Source organism: Xyrauchen texanus, chromosome 43 (assembly GCF_025860055.1).
Source record: "Xyrauchen texanus isolate HMW12.3.18 chromosome 43, RBS_HiC_50CHRs, whole genome shotgun sequence".
Classification (NCBI taxonomy): Eukaryota; Metazoa; Chordata; class Actinopteri; order Cypriniformes; family Catostomidae; genus Xyrauchen; species Xyrauchen texanus.
Genome location: NC_068318.1, coordinates 10,708,397 through 10,727,282, shown reverse-complemented (window position 1 = coordinate 10,727,282; position 18,886 = coordinate 10,708,397). Strand labels below are relative to the sequence as shown.

Sequence of the window (18,886 nt, the reverse complement as noted above, 5' to 3'; positions counted from 1 at the left end):
AGGTCTAAAAATAAGTGAAGTCTTTATTTAAAGATGTAACTTTTATGTAACTTCTTTTAACTTAAAAATAGATTTTGATCATTAAGTCTCCTCACATTCATTCTCTTTCTGTCACATTTCTCATTGATAGGCCCTGGGGAGGGTCTTTGTGTCCTCAGGTGTGAATTACCTCAATATTCGTGTGAATTACCTCAATATTTTTGTGAATTACCTCAATATTCGTGTGAATTACCTCAATATTCATGATCATTCACACCTTCTCACATATGAGCTTTCAACACAAAAAGTGTCTTACAAAAGTTAAAGTACTATATTGTTTTGTATGAATAAGTGATCAGGATGGTTTTCACATCATTTTGTAGTAAAAACTCTAGGCTACAAGATCCAGTAATCAAAAGTCTTGTTGACAAATGTTTAGTATGTGTTATATGGCCTTATTTCAATGACTTAAAACTATTTATTTTTTCAAAAACCATGCTTAAACATTATTTTATCAAAAATACAAACATGTACACACATGTTGCTCACATATTATTTGTAGCCCAGTTTGTGCTGAATACAGTGTTATCAGACTTTAGCCATTAATGTGTTTTTAAGTAACTGAAAAAAGCACAAATGTCAAGGCATGTCAAAACTTATCTAGAGCCCAAAACACCCTCAGACCCCAGATGGTTAAGTATTATCTCTGAAATGGCGTAGCCATGCCCTAGCAACCATATGCGGCACCTTAGCAACCGCCCCTATAGACTTCCATTCAAAATGGCTCAGAAGGATATCTTCAGAACAGAATGTCGTAGACACTTAGGGATTGGCTCTTTTGAGTCAGGTTAGTAAGCAGCCAATAAGAATCACTCTGGTCACTTGTTAGCCGTGCCCTAGCAACCATTTAGAGCACACTAGCAACCAGCCCTATTGACTTCACAATGGCTGAGAGTGATATCTTCGTATGAAAATGTAATAGAGACATGAGAGTTGGCTTGTTTCACCCTAGCCACCAAAACCCCATTGACTTCCATTAAAAATAGCTAAGATCGGTATCTCTGCACCAGAACATCGTAGAGACTTCTGGGTTGGGTCATATGACTCAGGCTAGCAAAGGGCCTTTTAAGTATCACCCTGGTAACTGCTTAGCAACCAGATGGGGTTACTCTAGCAACCAAGTAACAAAACAAATATCTCTGCACCAGAACATGGTAGACACATCTGGGTTGGCTCATTTGACTCAGGCTAGCAAAGGGCCTTTTAAGTATCACCCTGGTAACTGCCTAACAACAAGATGGTATTAACCTAGTAACTGATTAGCAAAACACATATCTCTGCATCAGTTTATCGTTGAGACTTCTGGGTTGGGTAATTTACTCACCAGAACATCATTCGGTTTCACTCTGGCTAGCAAGGAGCACCTTGGTAACTGCCTAGCAATCAAATTAGCTCACCCTTGAAACCAAGTAGAAAAACACACTCATCCATCCATCCATCCATCCATCCATTCATCCATCTGTAAACTTTCTGACTAGGCTTTTTCAAGCCAACATAAAGTTTGTCCACAAATTTTTCAATCTAGATATACTGTGTAATTCTTCAGCAGATAACTCAATGTTACATGACTTCATTCGTTACTCTGAAGAGCTACATTAAGATGACATGCATTCAACAGGAATTCTGTGTGGGGCAGTGGTGGCTCAGTGGTTGAGGCTCAGGGTTACTGACCAGAAGGTCGGGGGCTCAAGCCCCAGCATGACAAAGATGCCACTGACCCTTGAGCAAGGCCCTTAACTCCAGGTTGCTCCGGGGGGATTGTCCCTGTAATAAGTGCACTGTAAGTCGTTTTGGATAAAAGCGTCTGCCAAATGCATAAATGTAAATGTAATTCTGATTCCAGATCTGAGGAGAGGAAATCCTCCTCTCAATCTTTCCATTTTTTCTATTTTCTTGGAACTCTGGGTCCTCAGGAGTCACACAGAGGCCTACAGAGGAAATTAGTTACACCCCACATATAGGACCAGAAAAGTTCCTTTTTCTATTCATACGATTTTCAATGTGATTTCTTATTTGTATATTTTTCCTTGCAGAAAGCACAACAATTCCAGACATACATGAAGTCAAGGAAAACATGACTATGGGAACAACGCTTGTGGTTAACCCAGATGGCAACGGATTTCTGGTAGGGAACATTTGCAGATGTATTTTCTCAGTAATCTGCATGTTATACACAGTTATAATAGCCACTGTACTCACTGAATATGGTAGACTTTTTAAATTCTTACATAAATAATTCAGAGATTTATGGAAACCAATTTTTTTTCCAGATTTTGTTTGTAATTAGGGCCGTAATGACATGCTGGTCTTTGGTAGGGAATTTTTGAATGGCTAATATTTATGACTGAGCAAAATTGTCTGCGATATGTGACTCAGCTTTTGCAGGAATGCTAAGGGAATTTCTATCAGAATTTGGAATCAATTCTAATGGGAACAAGCCAAAACACTAAGAATCAAATAAGATCCTACTGGATATACGGAGATTCCAATTTTTCATTATATATATATATACTTTTTTTTTCCAGAATTTCAGTGTAGCCTATCCAGTAGGATTTTATTAGAAACCAAGAGGATTCTTGTTTGATCCTATTCATTTGTCTCAAATTATGAGAGAAAGGGCAACAGTTTTTAGCACAGAACTCTGCTGAATTGACATATTGTTTCCCCAATGTTTCTCTCTCTCCCTGAATAGGCCTGTGGTCCTCAGTATGGATACATGTGTGGAGAGCTGCAGTACATCACAGGGATCTGCTCCAATGTCAGTTCCTCCTTCAAAGTCCTTAACTCCATCGCTCCAAACATACGAGGTATGATACACACGTGGTGTGAGTGTACATTAGCACATTCCAGCCATGTAAACCACAGCCTGTCGTCCTCCCTGCCCTGCATGACCATGTTAGTACAATGTTTAGGAGAGCTGACATCTCCCAACACACCACAGAACCATTGACTCATCATAAACACAGGCATGCATATATTGTATGATGTATCATAACCAGGAAAGACTGTTCCAACAATCATTAGGTATTTAGCAGTCAGATAGACAGTATAGAACATGATTTACACAAGGTATTATGTCCAGCAGGTCATTGTTGCAAATTACAAAACGGATAGTTCTAACTCTATGTTAATGCACAAAGTTGCTATGTTGCTTGACAACGAAAAAAGCCTACAGTTAGGCTGATGAGCTATTTTATTTTTCAGAAGAACTGTTTAGTCTGATTATTATTGTTATTATATTGACACCGATGTTGCTGCTTTTTATGATATATGGCAACAAGACACTTTCTGTTACAGAGATTTGCCACAGGTTACTGACTCGAGAGGCTTATTGTTTTTATTCACTACAAGGGGGATCAGGCCTCTGACATGGAGCTGAGTGGTCTTGTATCACCATAAAGGGTTTTATTTTGCGATAGTTGTTGGCTGACAGTCTAGGCATTGCCCCCCTAGATTTTACGTGTACCAACCACCCACACCTTCATATGTTTCTCAACCACACCATCATATCACTTCAGAAGACATGGATTAAACCACTAGAGTTGTATGGATTCCTTTTGTGATACATCTATGTGCTATTTGAAGCTTCAAAGTTCTAACCACCATTCACATGCACTGTATGGACCTACATTCATGTGAGATTCATGGACAGAGCAGTGAGTGCAGCAAATAAAAAAATAAAAAACCCTGTGGTAACACGTTAAGGTACATGTTAAGGTAACAGCACAGATCCAGCAGAAATATTAACATTTTGTAAAAAAAAAAAAAAAAAAAAAAGTATGAATATGACGATTATTCTCCATTGCTAATAGATTAAGCAGACACTTAAAAAAAGAACTTTAAATACTGTGTATTGGTTTGTAATTCAAGAAAATGTGCAATAACACATTGAAGATTCCAAACTGTCAATCAATTTTAGTCTTAGAGTATAGAACAAAAGATGTAGAGAAAACCAAAAAGCAAAGCTGCCATACAAGAAGTGGAACTGGGGATGGAGGAGGGTGTGAAATGCATCCATGCAATGGAAAGGCAGCTAAGGCACGGACTGCCTTTTTTGTATTGGTAGATGTCATTTTAGACATTTAGTGACAGCTTTACAGCAAGTAAATACAGTAAATACAGCAAGGCCAATGTCAGAATAGAATTTCACTTTCAATTTCATGGTCAATGCATTACATAACATATACTGTATGTAAAGTTCATGAAATGTGTAAAGCTTCAAATTTGACTTTTACTGAGCTGTGTAATATACAGTATGTTTCCTATGTATGTAAACCTACTAGTGGCAATTGGCTGTCAGCTTTCTCAGGAATTTCCATGTACGTAATGTGATATTTGTTTATTTTTCTCAATAGGATATTTGTAATGAAGTTGCTCATTATGTTTTCTTATTTTATTAAAAAAAATATATTTATTTGTTATGTTTCAGAGTGTAAGCAGGATATGGACATTGTAATAGTGTTGGACGGCTCCAACAGCATCTACCCCTGGGAACCTATCACTGACTTCCTGGTCAAATTTCTGAAGAACATTGTACTTGGACCAGCCCAGGTTAGATTTTCTTGATTGTATTACTGTATAGAATTTAGATTGTGCAGCTAATACAAGAATCATAAATCTTGTTGAGGAGAGGTGTGTTATTCATTTTAGACACATCATTTTTGATAAAATTAAGAAAAAATGACATACGGTATACTTTCATTGAAGAAGAGACAAGAGCCTTATCTAGGGACCAGAATATCATAGACTTGGGGTGGGCTCTTGTAACTAGCCAGTAAGCAACCCCGCAGAAGATGCTAGCAATATCCTAGCAACTGCATAGCAGTGCAATAAAAACACTCAACTTATCTTTGAAATGACATGAGTTTAAAGTAAATTCAACAAAATCCATCTATATCGTATTTACAAGTTTTAACATGTCCTGATTTAACTTTTAAGACATTGAAAGTAGGATATTCAGTTGTTGGATCTAATGTGGTTACAATAATTTTTTATTTGAAAACCGAGAGCAATTTGTATTGTCAAAATTGTCTGCTGCTATTCATGCATACTGTAAGTAGAACTGTCATCAGCTTATACCAACATTATTATAAGAAGAATGGCATCGACAAAGAGTTTCCATGGAGAAGCTATTGGGTGGTTATATACTGAGGAAATAACAGCTTTCTTGGGCACGGTACTGAAAAATATGGCCCCAGAAGGCTACATATTCCATGGTTAAATAAATGTTCAATCAAATGGATTACATCACATTTAAGCACAGACAGAGACATTTAACAGAGTAAGAGACGAGTTTTCTGTGGGCCATCCAAAAGTGGCCATGTTTGGTAGCGTCTCCTGAGCTTCATGTGTGAGTTTAATTCCAGGTTTGTGAGCCATTCAGAATTGAATTTTGAATATTATTTAAATTCAGATTAAATTCCTGAGGCCACGCCCACATTTCTTTTTACGTTTACGCCTCTCACCCTTGAATGGCTTTTTTTTCCATTCAAAAACAGATACTTTCTGTCATGAATGATTAACGAGGCAGACGAGGAGATGTGGATCCAAACGCAGTTTGAGTTTTATTTAACCAGAAAACACAAAATGAACAACCCACGATGGGGAAAAGAAACATAAACTGAGTAAGCTGACCAAGGAAGACACGAACAGGGCACTAGGGAGAGAAGCACACGCCAGGACAACATCAAACAACGATCGACGAAGACTGAACAAAGACACGGGGTATAAATACACAAACATGGGAAAAGGGGCCAATGAAAGAACAGAACTCAAACAAGATAACAAGGTGATTAATAGAAACCAAAGGCAAATTAACAAGGGCAGGTGCAAACAATGAACAGTGAACACAAGACTATGGAGGTACAAGCGTGACAAAAGTGAAAACTAAGGAATACCAAAAGTGACAAAATCACAAACAAAGGGCAACAGTGAGACAAGACAGGGTAACCGTTACATAGCCCCCCCCTCAAGGATCGGATACCAGACGATCCTTGACAACAAACAACAAAAGACAAAAATCCACAAGGACAACATGAGGGCACCAGGGGCAAACAGACAGTACAAGTGGGCACATGGGCAGACAGGCAGACCAGGGGGGCACACTGGGCAGGCAGGAAGTCCGGGGGGCACAGAGGGCAAGACAGGCAGGTCCGGGAGGTGCCAGGGGCAGACAGGAAGTCCGGGGGGGAAATGAGACAGTCCACGAGGGCACGAAAGAAGGTGAGACAGTCCACGGGGGCACAAGTGGAGATGAGGGTTAGGGGCCCAGGGAGGTATCGACCGGGCAGGGACAGGTTTTGATGGTCTGGGAGCTGGCCACCGGGCAAGGACAGGTTTGGGGAACCTGGGAGGAGGCCACTGGACGGGGACTGGGTCAGGAGGCCAGGAGGGAGGACTCAGGACGGGAACAGGGTCAGGAGGCCTGGGTGGAGGCCACAGGACAGGGACTGGATCAGGGGGCCTGGGAAGAGGCCACGGGACTGGGGCTGGGTCAGGAGGTCTGGGGAGAAGCCACAGAACAGGGACTGGGTCAGGGGACCTGGGAAGAGGCCACAGGACGGGAACAGGGTCAGAAGCCCTGGGAGGAGGCCACAAGACAGGGACCGGGTCAGGAGGCCTGGGAGGAGGCCACAGGACAGAGGCCGGCTTAGGTGGCCTGGGAGGTGGTCGCGGGCCAAGGGCCGGTTCAGGGGACCTGGGAGATGACCACAGGACAGAGGCCGGTTTTGGTGGCCTAGGAGGTGGAGTGGCCACAGGGGAGGCCGGCGGAGCCGCGTGAGGCGGAGCCAAGGAGGACCTCTGAGGCGGAGCCGAGGGAGGTGATGGCTCAGAAGGCCCAGAAGGCAGAGCTGAGGGAGGCTCAGGAGGTGGAACCGAAGGAGGCTCAGGAGGCGGAGCCGGGGTAGGCGGCGCCGTGGGAGGCTCTGGGAGCGGAGACCAGGAAGACTCTGGAGTCTCTTGGGGCAGAGACGTAGAAGGCTCTGAGGGTGGAGCCGTCGAAGGCTTGAGTGGCTTGAGAGGCGGTGCCGGAGGAGGCTCGGGAGGCGGAGCCATAGGAGGCTCGGGAGGCTCTGAGGGCGGAGCCGTCGAAGGCTTGAGTGGCTCGAGCAGCGGAGCCGTAGGAGGTTCGGGAGGCTCGGAGGGCTGTGCCGTCGAAGGCTTGAGTGGCTCGAGAGGCGGAGCCGTGGGAGGCTCGGGAGGCTCTGAGGGCGGAGCCGTCGAAGGCTTGAGTGGATCGAGAGGCGGAGCCGGAGGAGTCTCGGGAGGCGGAGTCATAGGAGGCTCGGGAGGCTCTGAGGGCGGAGCCGTCGAAGGCTTGAGTGGCTCGAGAGGCGAAGCCGTAGGAGGCTCAAGAGGCTCTGGGGGCGGAGCCGTCAAAGGCTTGAGTGGATGGAGAGGCGGAGCAATAGGAGGCTCTGGAGGCGGAGCCGTAGGAGGCTCTGGGGGCGGAGCCGTAGGAGGCTCAAGAGGCTCTGGGGGCGGAGCCTTAGGAGACTCGGGGGGCGGAGCCCTGGAAGGCTCGAGAGGCGGAGCCCTGGAAGGCTCGAGAGGTTCAGGAGGCGGAGTCCTGGAAGGCTCGAGAGGTTCGAGAGGCGGAGCCCTGGGGGGCTCGAGAGGCTTGAGGGGTGGAGCCCTGGCAGGCTCGAGAGGCTTGAGGGGCGGAGCCCTAGCAGGCTCGAGAGGCTTGAGGGGCGGAGCCCTGGCAGGCTCGAGAGGCTTGAGGGGCGGAGCCCTGGCAGGCTCGAGAGGCTTGAGGGGCGGAGCCCTGGAAGGCTTGAGAGGCGGAGCTCTGGGAAGGTCAGGGGGCGGAGCTCTGGAAAGCTTGGGAGGCTTGAGAGACGGAGCCCTGGAAGACTCGAGAGACTTGAGGGGCGGAGCCCTGGAAGACTCGAGAGACTTGAGGGGCGGAGCCCTGGAAGGCTCGAGGGGCTAGAGGGGGCGGAGTCCTGGTAGGCTCGAGAGGGTTGAGAGGCGGGGCCCTGGAAGGCTCGAGAGGCTTGAGAGGCGGGGCCCTGGAAGGCTCAAGGGGCTTGATGGGCGGAGCCCTGGTAGGCTCGAGAGGCTTGAGAGGCGGAGCCCTAGAAGGCCCGAGAGGCTTGAGAGGCGGAGCTCTGGGAAGCTCGGAGGGCGGAGCTCTGGAAAGCTCGGGAAACTCGGACGGCGGAGCTCTGGAAAGCTCGGAAAACTCGGAAGGTGGAGCTCTGGAAAGCTCGGGTAACTCGGAAGGTGGAGCTCTGGAAAGCTCGGGAAACTCGGATGGCGGAGCTCTGGAAAGCTCGGGAAACTCGGATGGCGGAGCTCTGGAAAGCTCGGGAAACTCGGAGGGCGGAGCTTCGGAAAGCTCGTTAAACTCGGATGGCGGAGCTCTGGAAAGCTCGGGAAACTTGGAAGGCGGAGCTCTGGAAAGCTCGGGAGGAGGAGCCCTGGAAGACTCGAGAGGTGCAGGCTCTTGGACGATCGAGGCTTCTGGTGCTGGCTCTTGGACGGTCATGGCTACTGGCACTGGCTCTTGGACGGTCTTGGCTACTGGCTCTGGCTCTTGGACGGTCATGGCTACTGGCACTGGCTCGTGGACGGTCATGGCTACTAGCACTGGCTCTTGGACGGTCATGGCTTTAGGCACTGGCTCTTGGACGGTCACGGCTACTGGCTCTGGCTCTTGGACGGTCATGGCTTTAGGCACTGGCTCTTGGACGGTCGAGGCCACAGGCGTTGGCTCAGGGACGGTCGAGGCTACAGGCGCTGGCTCAGGGACGGTCGAGGCTACAGGCGCTGGCTCAGGGACGGTCGAGGCTACAGGCGCTGGCTCAGGGACGGTCGAGGCTACAGGCGCTGGCTCAGGGACATCTGAGGCTACAGGCACTGGCTCATTGACGTTTGAGGCTAGCGGCTCTGGCTCACTGACGTCTGAGGCTAACGGCACTGGCTCACTGACGTCTGAGTCTACTGGCTCTGGCTGGGTTACCGTGGTATGTGCTGGCTTAGGTTCGCCGGGCGCTGAGGGCAGAGTCAAGGGGGGTTTAGGGCATGGGGCTGCGTCAGGCGGAGGCTGGAGCGCAGAGACCACTCCCTTTCTCCTCTTCCTCCGGGCTGATGCAACTGGGGAGGCTGGGATGCTGTTTCTGGTCAACGTGGGTTCAGGCTCGCTGGCCGTGGTTGACGAGGGCTCAGGCTTGCTGATGGTAGAGGCCGTAGGCGCTGGTTTGCTCACTGTGACATACGTGGCCGCTGGCTCGCTCACTCTGACATACGTGGCCGCTGGCTCGCTCACTGTGACATACGTGGCCGCTGGCTCGCTCACTGTGACATGCGTGGCTGCTGGCTCGCTCACTGTGACATGCGTGGCTTCTGGCTCGCTCACTGTGACATGCGTGGCCGCTGGCTCGCTCACTGTGACAGGCGTGGGCCCTGGCTTGCAGACCGGGGCAGGCGTGGGTTCTGGCTCGCAGACCGGGGCAGGCGTGGGCTCTGGCTTGCAGACCGGGGTAGGTGTGACAGGAGGAGCCCCGGACAGCTGAAGGGTCTCCACAGTGGGTGGAGGGGTAGGGTCCTCCTCTACGACGCCCACGGTGAGCTGTGAGCCGCAAACCAGTAGGGTCGCCTCCAGGAAGTCGCTGAGCGTCCAGCCGTGCGTTGCCTGTGGCAACCGCTCCCTCAGCGCCGCGTTCAGATTGCCCCTAAAGAAGGCCACCAAGGCTGAGTCCGGGAAGTCTGAGACACTCGCCAGGTTCAGGAAGTTGTGGATGTGGTCTTCAATAGGGCGGTCCTCTTGCTTTAAGCAGAGCAGATGGTAGTTCGCACGTTGAACTGCTGGATCCATGGGTGGTCGATCGTTCTGTCATGAATGATTAACGAGGCAGACGAGGAGATGTGGATCCAAACGCAGTTTGAGTTTTATTTAACCAGAAAACACAAAATGAACAACCCACGATGGGGAAAAGAAACATAAACTGAGTAAGCTGACCAAGGAAGACACGAACAGGGCACTAGGGAGAGAAGCACACGCCAGGACAACATCAAACAACGATCGACGAAGACTGAACAAAGACACGGGGTATAAATACACAAACATGGGAAAAGGGGCCAATGAAAGAACAGAACTCAAACAAGATAACAAGGTGATTAATAGAAACCAAAGGCAAATTAACAAGGGCAGGTGCAAACAATGAACAGTGAACACAAGACTATGGAGGTACAAGCGTGACAAAAGTGAAAACTAAGGAATACCAAAAGTGACAAAATCACAAACAAAGGGCAACAGTGAGACAAGACAGGGTAACCGTTACACTTTCGACAATGCTACTGCATACTTTGGAAAATGATGATGTTAGGAAACGGATTAGTGTGGAGAATTTGAATTGAATTTAAGCTTATATAGCAAACATTTAGCCTATTGTTTTCTCCTTCTAAAGTGAAAATTACATGAACCAAACTGTATGCAGAATTTTAATTACATTTAAATTTAAGGAAGTAGAATGAAAATGGAATGAAATTCAAATAACAACTATTTTTCAGTATGAATTACCCATAGACATGTTATAATACACACAGCATATGAGGTATTTCCAGAAACATTAGTTGATATTATGTAAAAAAAAAAACAATGTTTGAAATGCCCCCTCTTGAAATTTGTATTTACTGTACACATAATTCATTATATTTAATAAATTAATTTTCACTTTACAGACAATGGAAAAATACTTCATTTCCCAGAACACACTAAATTACCCAGCATGAAGCAGGCATGCAAAAGGGAAGCCTTAAACAGCTAAGAAGTTGCTTGTTCCCCTTCTGTCGCTCTCTCCACGTTGTGTCAGAGAAGCGACACTAGGGGTCTCTCTTGAGCGCCGATATTCACCTCTGGACTATGAAAAAAGGCCAATGAGAGTTGGCAACCAGTATTTGCATGTCCCGCCCCCGGACATACGGGTATTTAAGCGGCGCAAATACAGGAGTTCATTCAGAAAATTTCTTCAGAGCCGATGGTCGTGTCTGCAACTGCTGCGTGTACACACCAAGTTCCTGTTATCCCTCTGCTGCATGCTGTTGGATTCTACGGCACACAACAGCGGCTTTCTCCAGTTTGCACGGCTGTGCATTCCTGCCCCTGGGCGCATCGACAGTGCAGATTTAAAAACTCTCACAAGTTTTTTCCCTAAAAGAGTGATTTTATTTAAAAGAGTAATTTCCTCTAAAAGAGCAAAACAGAGCGGCGTTGAACGTCCTTTTAAGGACGCGTCTTTATAAAGATGCCCTTCCGCCCCTGTGTTGTTTCTGGATGCGGTAGAGTGCTCTCCGCTTCCGACGGTCACATGCGCTGTCTCGTGTGTCTGGGTAGCGATCACACCGAGGCTGCGTTTGTGGATGGTTCATGTTCTCACTGCGAGAACATGACCATGACAACGTTGCATTGCGGCTTGCTTATAACCATGAGCAAGCCACTCCAGCCGCCCCCCGTGTCGCTCCTTCTTCCCACGGGATTGAGGACGATGCGGCTGGCGATGGAGGCGATTTGGGGATGGCAGCGGGTGCAGCTCCGCCGGGTAGACCACCCGCGCCCCGACACGCTCGTTGATTCCCTTCCGTGCTCGAGGTAGCGGTGACTCGCCTCACAGCCAGTCGGCCGACCCTCTTGCGATTGAAGCCGATGAGCTCACCGCGGCATCGGAGGGCGGGTTATCTGATGCTGAGGACTCCCCTGGGCTGCCGCTTTCGGGCCTGCACGCCCAGGCTGAGGCCGACGCACAGATGGCGAACATGCTTTCCCGGGCAGCCGACAGCGTGGGCTTGGATTGGAACCCTCCATCCTCCCCACAACCATCACGGCTCGACGACTGGTTCCTGGGGTCTGGCCGCCGCTCACAGCCTCGCCCCCCCCGGTCCCGTTTTTCCCGGAAGTGCATGACGAGCTGACGTCTTCGTGGAGAGCACCCCTCTCCACTCGTCACATCGCCACAGGCTCGTCTGCCCTCGCCACCCTCAATGGCGGAGCGCGCCATGGGTATGAGGCGATTCCCCAGGTGGATAGGGCGGTTGCGATCCATCTATGCCCCGGTACCCCTACCACCTGGCGAGGTCGCCCCGTACTCCTTTCCCGGACCTGTAGAGCAACCTCCTCGCTGACAGTGAAGGCCTACAGTGCCACCGGACGCGCCGCTTCCAGCCCTGCATGCCATGGCTCTCCTGCAGGTCCACCAAGCCAAGGCACTACGCGACATGCACGGGGGTGGCCCTGATCCCGACACGCTGCAGGAACTGCGCTCAGCGACCGACCTCGCCCTGAGAGCGACGAAGGTCACAGCGCAAGCACTCGGGCAGGCGATGGCCACGCTAGTGGTCCAGGAACGTCAACTGTGGCTGAACATGGTCGAGATGCGTGAAGCTGACAAGCCTCGCTTCCTCAACGCCCCTGTCTCCCAGTTCGGCCTCTTCGGCGACACCGTCGAGGACTTTGCCCAGCAGTTCTCCATGGTGAAGAAGCAGACGGAGGCCATCTCTCACATCATGCCTCGCCGCAAGCCTGCCGCCACGGCCCATGCCCCGTCTGTCCGCCAAGGGCGTCCTCCCGTGGCCAGAAGGCAAACCCCTGCTCCGCCTCAACCCTGGCCCAGCTCTCAGCCCCAGCGTCGAGCAAACCGCGGGAAGCGCACACCCCCTGTCTCACGGACCCCCTCGAGGACCCGGAAAGCTCCCAGGCGCTCCTGAGACAACGCACCCAGAGCCCAAGACGTTAGCTCCGGAGGTGGTAAGACCACTCCGTCCCCCGGTGGAGGGCCGGGAGGAGAATCCTTTGTTTTTTCATTTGCCGCACCCCCAACACGGGCTGCGGTACCCAAATTCTCAATAAAAGAGCTATTTCCTTTGTCTCTGGGGCACATGGCCCGCAAATGCCGTTCTCACGGCACTCTGCTTTCAGGCCTCAACAGTCCCGGCTCCATGGACGCGGTGTCCACGCCTTCAGCGCCACGACTGTTCCCCGGCCGGCCGGTTCAGACGAGTCCAGAGGACGCCAACATCAGACCTCCTCCTCAGTCACGAACCCGCCCCCTGCTGGGTGCGCGGAGCAAGGTAAGTGCTTTGAGTTCATTCTCAGCACCAGAGCCTCGGGACGCCACGTTGCCTCCCGACGCCGTGTTACCTGTTCTGCACCGCTGCGAAGCCCCGCCGGGTACGTCCAAAAAGCCCGTCCCCTTGGTGCCCCTAGCACGGAGTTTAGAGGCGTGGCTCTCACTGCCCAACCCGTCATGCTGGCTGCACCGGACCTTTCGACTCGGTTACGCAATTCAGTTTGCCAGGTCTCCGCCCCCCTTCGTGGGCGTATATTTTTCCGCAGTACACGGCCAACATGCCCTCTCCCTGCGCGAAGAAATCGCCTCTCTTCTACTAAAGGACGCGATAGAGCCTGTCCCTCCAACCGAAATGAAGAAGGGTTTCTACAGCCCTTACTTCGTTGTACCCAAGAAAGGCGGCGGCTTACGACCGATCTTGGACCTGCGAGTTCTCAATCGGACCTTGTCCAAACTCCCGTTCAAAATGCTCACCCAGAAACAAATTCTATCTGGCATCCGGCATCTAGATTGGTTCGCAGCGGTAGACCTGAAGGACGCGTACTTCCACGTCTCAATTCGCCCTCGACACCGTCCCTTCCTAAGGTTCGCGTTCGACGGCCAGGCGTATCAGTACAAAGTCCTCCCCTTCGGCCTGTCTCTGTCCCCTCGCCTCTTCACAAAAGTCGCAGAGGCAGCTCTTGCTCCGCTCCGAGAAGCCGGCATACGCATACTCAATTACCTCGATGACTGGCTCATACTGGCCCACTCCCGAGAGTTACTATGCACACACAGAGACCAGGTGCTCAGCCACCTCAGCCATTTGGGGTTTCAGGTCAACTGGGAAAAGAGCAAGCTCTCCCCGGTCCAGAGCATCTCTTTTCTCGGTCTGGAGTTAGACTCAGTCCCAATGACAGCACGTCTCTCCAACGAGCGTGCTCAGTCAGTGCTGAAATGCCTCGCTTTCTTCAAGCCAGGCGCCATGGTCCCGTTAAAATGTTTCCAACAGCTCCTGGGGCATATGGCATCCTCCGCGGTGGCCGCGCTGCTGGGGTTGATGCATATGAGACCACTTCAGCACTGGCTCCGGACTCGAGTCCAGAGATGAGCATGGCACCGCGGCACGCACAACATAAAAGTTACCTCTGCCTGCCGCCAAACCTTCAAACCCTGGACAGACCTCTGCTTCCTAAGGGCAGGAGTACCCTTGCAGCAGGTGTCCCGACGCGTTCTGGTCACAACCGACACCTCCAAATTGGGTTGGGGCGCCGTATGCAACGGGCACGCAGCCGCAGGCCGGTGGAACCGAGGCCCGCTGCGCTGGCACATCAACTGCCTAGAGCTGCTGGCTGTTTTTCTGGCCCTGCAGAAGTTTCTCCCATTAATTCGGAACAAACACGTCCTAGTCAGGACAGACAGCACCACGGTCGTAGCCTACATAAACCGCCAAGGCGGATTACGCTCCCTCCACATGTCACAGCTCGCCCGTCGTCTCCTCCTTTGGAGTCAGCAGCGACTCAAGTCACTGCGCGCCACTCACATCCCCGGCAACCTCAATGTGATAGCGGATGCGCTGTCAAGACAAAGCTTGCCCGGCGGAGAGTGGAGGCTCCACCCCCAGTCGGTCCAGCTGATTTGGGACCGGTTCGGCAAGGCTCAGGTAGACCTGTTTGCCTCCCAAGAAACCTCCCACTGCCCGCTCTGGTATGCCCGGACAGAGGCTCCCCTCGGGGCAGACGCGTTGGCACACAGCTGGCCTGCGGGGCTGCGCAAGTACGCATTCCCCCCAGTGAGCCTTCTTGCACAGGTGCTATGCAAGGTCAGGGAGGACGAGGAGCAAGTCATTCTGGTAGCCCCTTACTGGCCTACCCGGACTTGGTTTTCGGACCTCACGCTCCTCACGACAGCCCCTCCCTGGCGGGTTCCCCTGAGGAAGGACCTTCTTTCTCAGGGATGGGGCACGCTCTGGCACCCGCACCCAGACCTCTGGAACCTCCACGTCTGGCCCTTGGACGGGATGCGGAAGATCTAGCCGGCCTACCACCGACCGTCATAGATACAATCAATCAAGCCAGAGCCCCCTCTACCAGGCATCTCTACACTCTAAAGTGGCGTCTGTTCGCGGACTGGTGTTCTTCCCGAGCCGAAGACCCGCAGAAGTGCGCAGTTAGGTCAGTGCTCGTGTTTCTTCAGGAGAGGCTGGAGAGGAGGCTGTCCCCTCCACCCTCAAGCTGTATGTCGCCGCTATCGCGGCCCACCACGACTACGGTAGACGGCAAGTCTCTTGGTAAGCACGACTTAATCGTCAGGTTCCTAAAAGGTGCCCGGAGGATAACTCCCTCCCGGCCTAACCTGTTCCCCTCCTGGGATCTCTTGGTCGTCCCTACGGGCCTCCAGAGACCCCCTTCGAGCCGCTTGACTCAGCTGGACTCAGGGCCCTCTCTCTCAAGACTGCCCTGCTGATCGCGCTCACTTCCATCAAGAGGGTCGGGGACCTGCATGCGTTCTCTGTTAGCGACGCTTGCCTGGAGTTCGGTCCGGCAGATACTTTCGTGATCCTAAGACCGCGACCGGGCTATGTGCCCAAGGTTCCTACCACGCCCTTCAGGGATCAGGTAGTGAACCTGCAAGCGCTGCCCCGGGAGGAGGCAGACCCAGCCCTTTCACTGCTGTGTCCAGTACATGCTTTACGTATTTATCTGGACCGCACACAGAGCACAAGACGCTCTGAGCAGCTCTTCGTCTGCTTTGGGGGACAGCAGAAAGGGAATGCTGTCTCCAAGCAGAGACTCGCCCACTGGGTTGTCGACGCCATTTCCCTGGCTTATCACACCCAGGCCGTGCCCCCCCCTTGCGGGTCCGAGCTCATTCCACCAGGGGTATTGCGTCCTCATGGGCACTGGCTAGGGGCACTGCCCTAGCAGACATTTGTAGAGCAGCGGGCTGGGCAACACCTAACACTTTTGCGAGATTCTACAATCTCCGAGTTGAGTCAGTATCGTCCCGTGTTCTCTCAGGTTCCGAGCCCGTAGAACTCGGTGGCACGCCCACGATCTGACCAGGTGAATCGCTTGCACCTAGCGCCCTTCCCCCTAACCAGGGGAAACAGTGCGCCTTCATTCCCAGGAGATCTCAGGTTTGGGACACTGGTCGATTCCTCCCTAGCCCTCGTGGGTCGCAGTTCAGCGGAGGAACTCGCTGACCCAAGCCACTGCGGGTACCGTAAGCTACCCTGTACTGGTATAGGTGCTCCACAGGTAAGGCCTCCTTCGGACTCCCCCTGTGTGTAACACCACGGTTCTGTCCCCTCTGGCGAGCTGACTCCCGTGTTTCCCTTAGGCAGTCATGGCTACCTCGGCTGCCGTGCTGTATGTTCCCCCCTCTATAGGCTGGATCCACCACCGCACCGACTTTTCCACATAGGCCCTAAGCAGGCCTCTGATGGTTTTGCCACTTAAACTTGCCTCCCCTCTCGGGTAGGCGTGGCCTCCGCAGGGTCTTCTCCTTCCTGAATAAGGGCTAAGACCCCCTTCCCTCAATGCGTGTAAGGGCCCCTGCCTAAGTTGCTCTATGCGAGAAACAGAAAAGAGGCCCGGCCAGGCTTGGCCCGTTCCCAGGTTGGCGGCCAGCACCTTGTTCCCCTCCAGGGTAACGATAAGGAATCCTGATGGCTTAAATGGGGCATTGGGGAAGGGTACGTGCAGCCTGATACAGTTGGTTGTCCTGCACGTAAGAATACCTGCTCGCTCCTGTATCAGCAGTTCACGTACACGGCTCAGCGCATGGCGCTTTTATAAGTGGACCCCTAGTCTCACTTCTCTGACACAATGTGGAGAGAGCGACAGAAGGGGAACGTCTAGGTTACGTATGTAACCTCCGTTCCCTGATGGAGGGAACGAGACGTTGTGTCTCCCCTGCCATGTCGCTGAGCCGATCCACTGTTGTGGCCGGACCATTTCCGGCTCCTCAGAAAAATCCTGAATGAACTCCTGTATTTGCGGCGCTTAAATACCCGTATGTCCGGGGGCGGGACATGCAAATACTGGTTGCCAACTCTCATTGGCCTTTTTTCATAGTCCAGAGGTGAATATCGGCGCTCAAGAGAGACCCCTAGTGTCGCTTCTCTGACACAATGTCTCGTTCCCTCCATCAGGGAACGGAGGTTACATACTTAACCTAGACGTTCTTGCCCATTTTGTTGTTGTGTTGGACTAATGAATATTCCTCTGTTTTGTGACTGTGTTGAATTTCTTTGAATTGCAATTCCGTAAATTCCTCTTCCTGTCATTCCAATTCAAATTCCAATTCAACATTCTTAAGGGTGTGGTCAATTCATATTCCAACATATGAATTAAAAAGGAGCCAATTTTTAAATTCTGACTTTGCCCCACTCTGTTGTAATTCTTTTTGCTTCTGTAGGTGGGAATTGTGTCATATGGAGATGATGTTGGTCATGTCTTCAACCTCAGCCAATTCAGAAACACAAATGATCTTGTTTTGGAAGCTGCCAAGATCCACCAAAGAACCGGCCACAAAACCATGACGGCTCTCGGCATTGACATAGCAAGGTGCTGCACTTACTATACACTATATATTGAAAAGAATGTGGACACAAAAGATGAATATTTAATTTCAAAATGATTGGCATTAACAGGGAGTTGGCCCCTCCCTAACAGCTTCCACAAACTGTTTCCACAAAGCTGTAATAACAGAATTCTCAAGAATGTCTTTGAATTTTGGGCTGGATGTGCGGAGTCACGACCTGGCCCAGCCCTCTGCCCTGCCACAAACACTTATTATAAATCATCACTTTTAAAGCTTCTATTTAAACAGGATATTGTAGAATTTGTAAAGAACCTTGACCTAAAGGGGTGCTCTGATTGGTTGTTTATCCTCTAAAGGAAAGAGGCCTTTACAGTGGAGCGAGGGGCAAGACCAGGTGTCAAAAAAGTAATGGTGATCATCACAGATGGGGAGTCACATGACTACCACGATTTGAAAGGTGTCATTAAGGAGTGTGAAGAAGATGGTATTGAGAGGTTTGCCATTGCTGTAAGTGTATTTAACTATGTTTAATTGATATAAACACATACTAAATACTGTCATTTGCAGATTTGAATCTTTTCACTAGGGTAATTGGAATCAACAGATTGAAATGACTATTATATGTTGCCTGTCTTTTATTCTAGGTCCTTGGCGACTACAATCGACAAAATAAAAGCATCGAAGTCGTGAAGAAGTTTATTGATGAAATTAAATTTATTGCTAGCGAGTTTAAAGACGATCATTTCTTCAATGTGTCAGATGAAAGAGCGCTAGTGAACATTGTTGACGCCTTGGGAAGCAAGATCTTTGCCTTAGAGGGTAACGTACCAGATAAATCACATTTACACATTGCAAATTTGTTCATTTTTTGTTATTAGGCGAATAGTCAATAATCTGCGTATTTAGTGGTACTTGCTAAGGCCAAGGCCAGGAAAAATACTTCACGCAATTCTTGCTTTACTGTGGGTAAAACAAACCTCTGTACTCAAGGGGGCGATAGAGTTGCCTTCAAAAATATGCCATTAAACTGGATTTGTTACTCTTCAGGTAAGTTGATATAAATATACTGACTCTAATTTACTTGCTCAGCAGTATTCTCTTTAAACTGTTTTGCCATTACTGTAGTTGGTTTGATAGAGAATACTCACAGTAGAAGTGGACAGTTCACACTAATGTTCGCTATTGCACCCTGTAAAGGGGATTAATGGAAAGAAGGAGGCGAGAACCGGCTTGATGATATAAATAATAGTTTA

The 18,886-nt window shown here is 50.4% G+C and overlaps 1 protein-coding gene across 1 annotated transcript in view; it reads left to right on the top strand.

Moving 5' to 3' along the window:
* Positions 1–18,886, top strand: part of LOC127635932 (integrin alpha-1-like) — an 84,685-nt gene that overhangs the window by 38,055 nt on the left and 27,744 nt on the right. The window contains exons 4-9 of the mRNA XM_052116234.1: positions 2,073–2,164; positions 2,732–2,846; positions 4,469–4,590; positions 17,508–17,656; positions 17,990–18,140; positions 18,278–18,452. Of these exons, the coding sequence (XP_051972194.1) occupies positions 2,073–2,164; positions 2,732–2,846; positions 4,469–4,590; positions 17,508–17,656; positions 17,990–18,140; positions 18,278–18,452 (804 nt within the window). The remainder of the gene's footprint in view (positions 1–2,072; positions 2,165–2,731; positions 2,847–4,468; positions 4,591–17,507; positions 17,657–17,989; positions 18,141–18,277; positions 18,453–18,886) is intronic.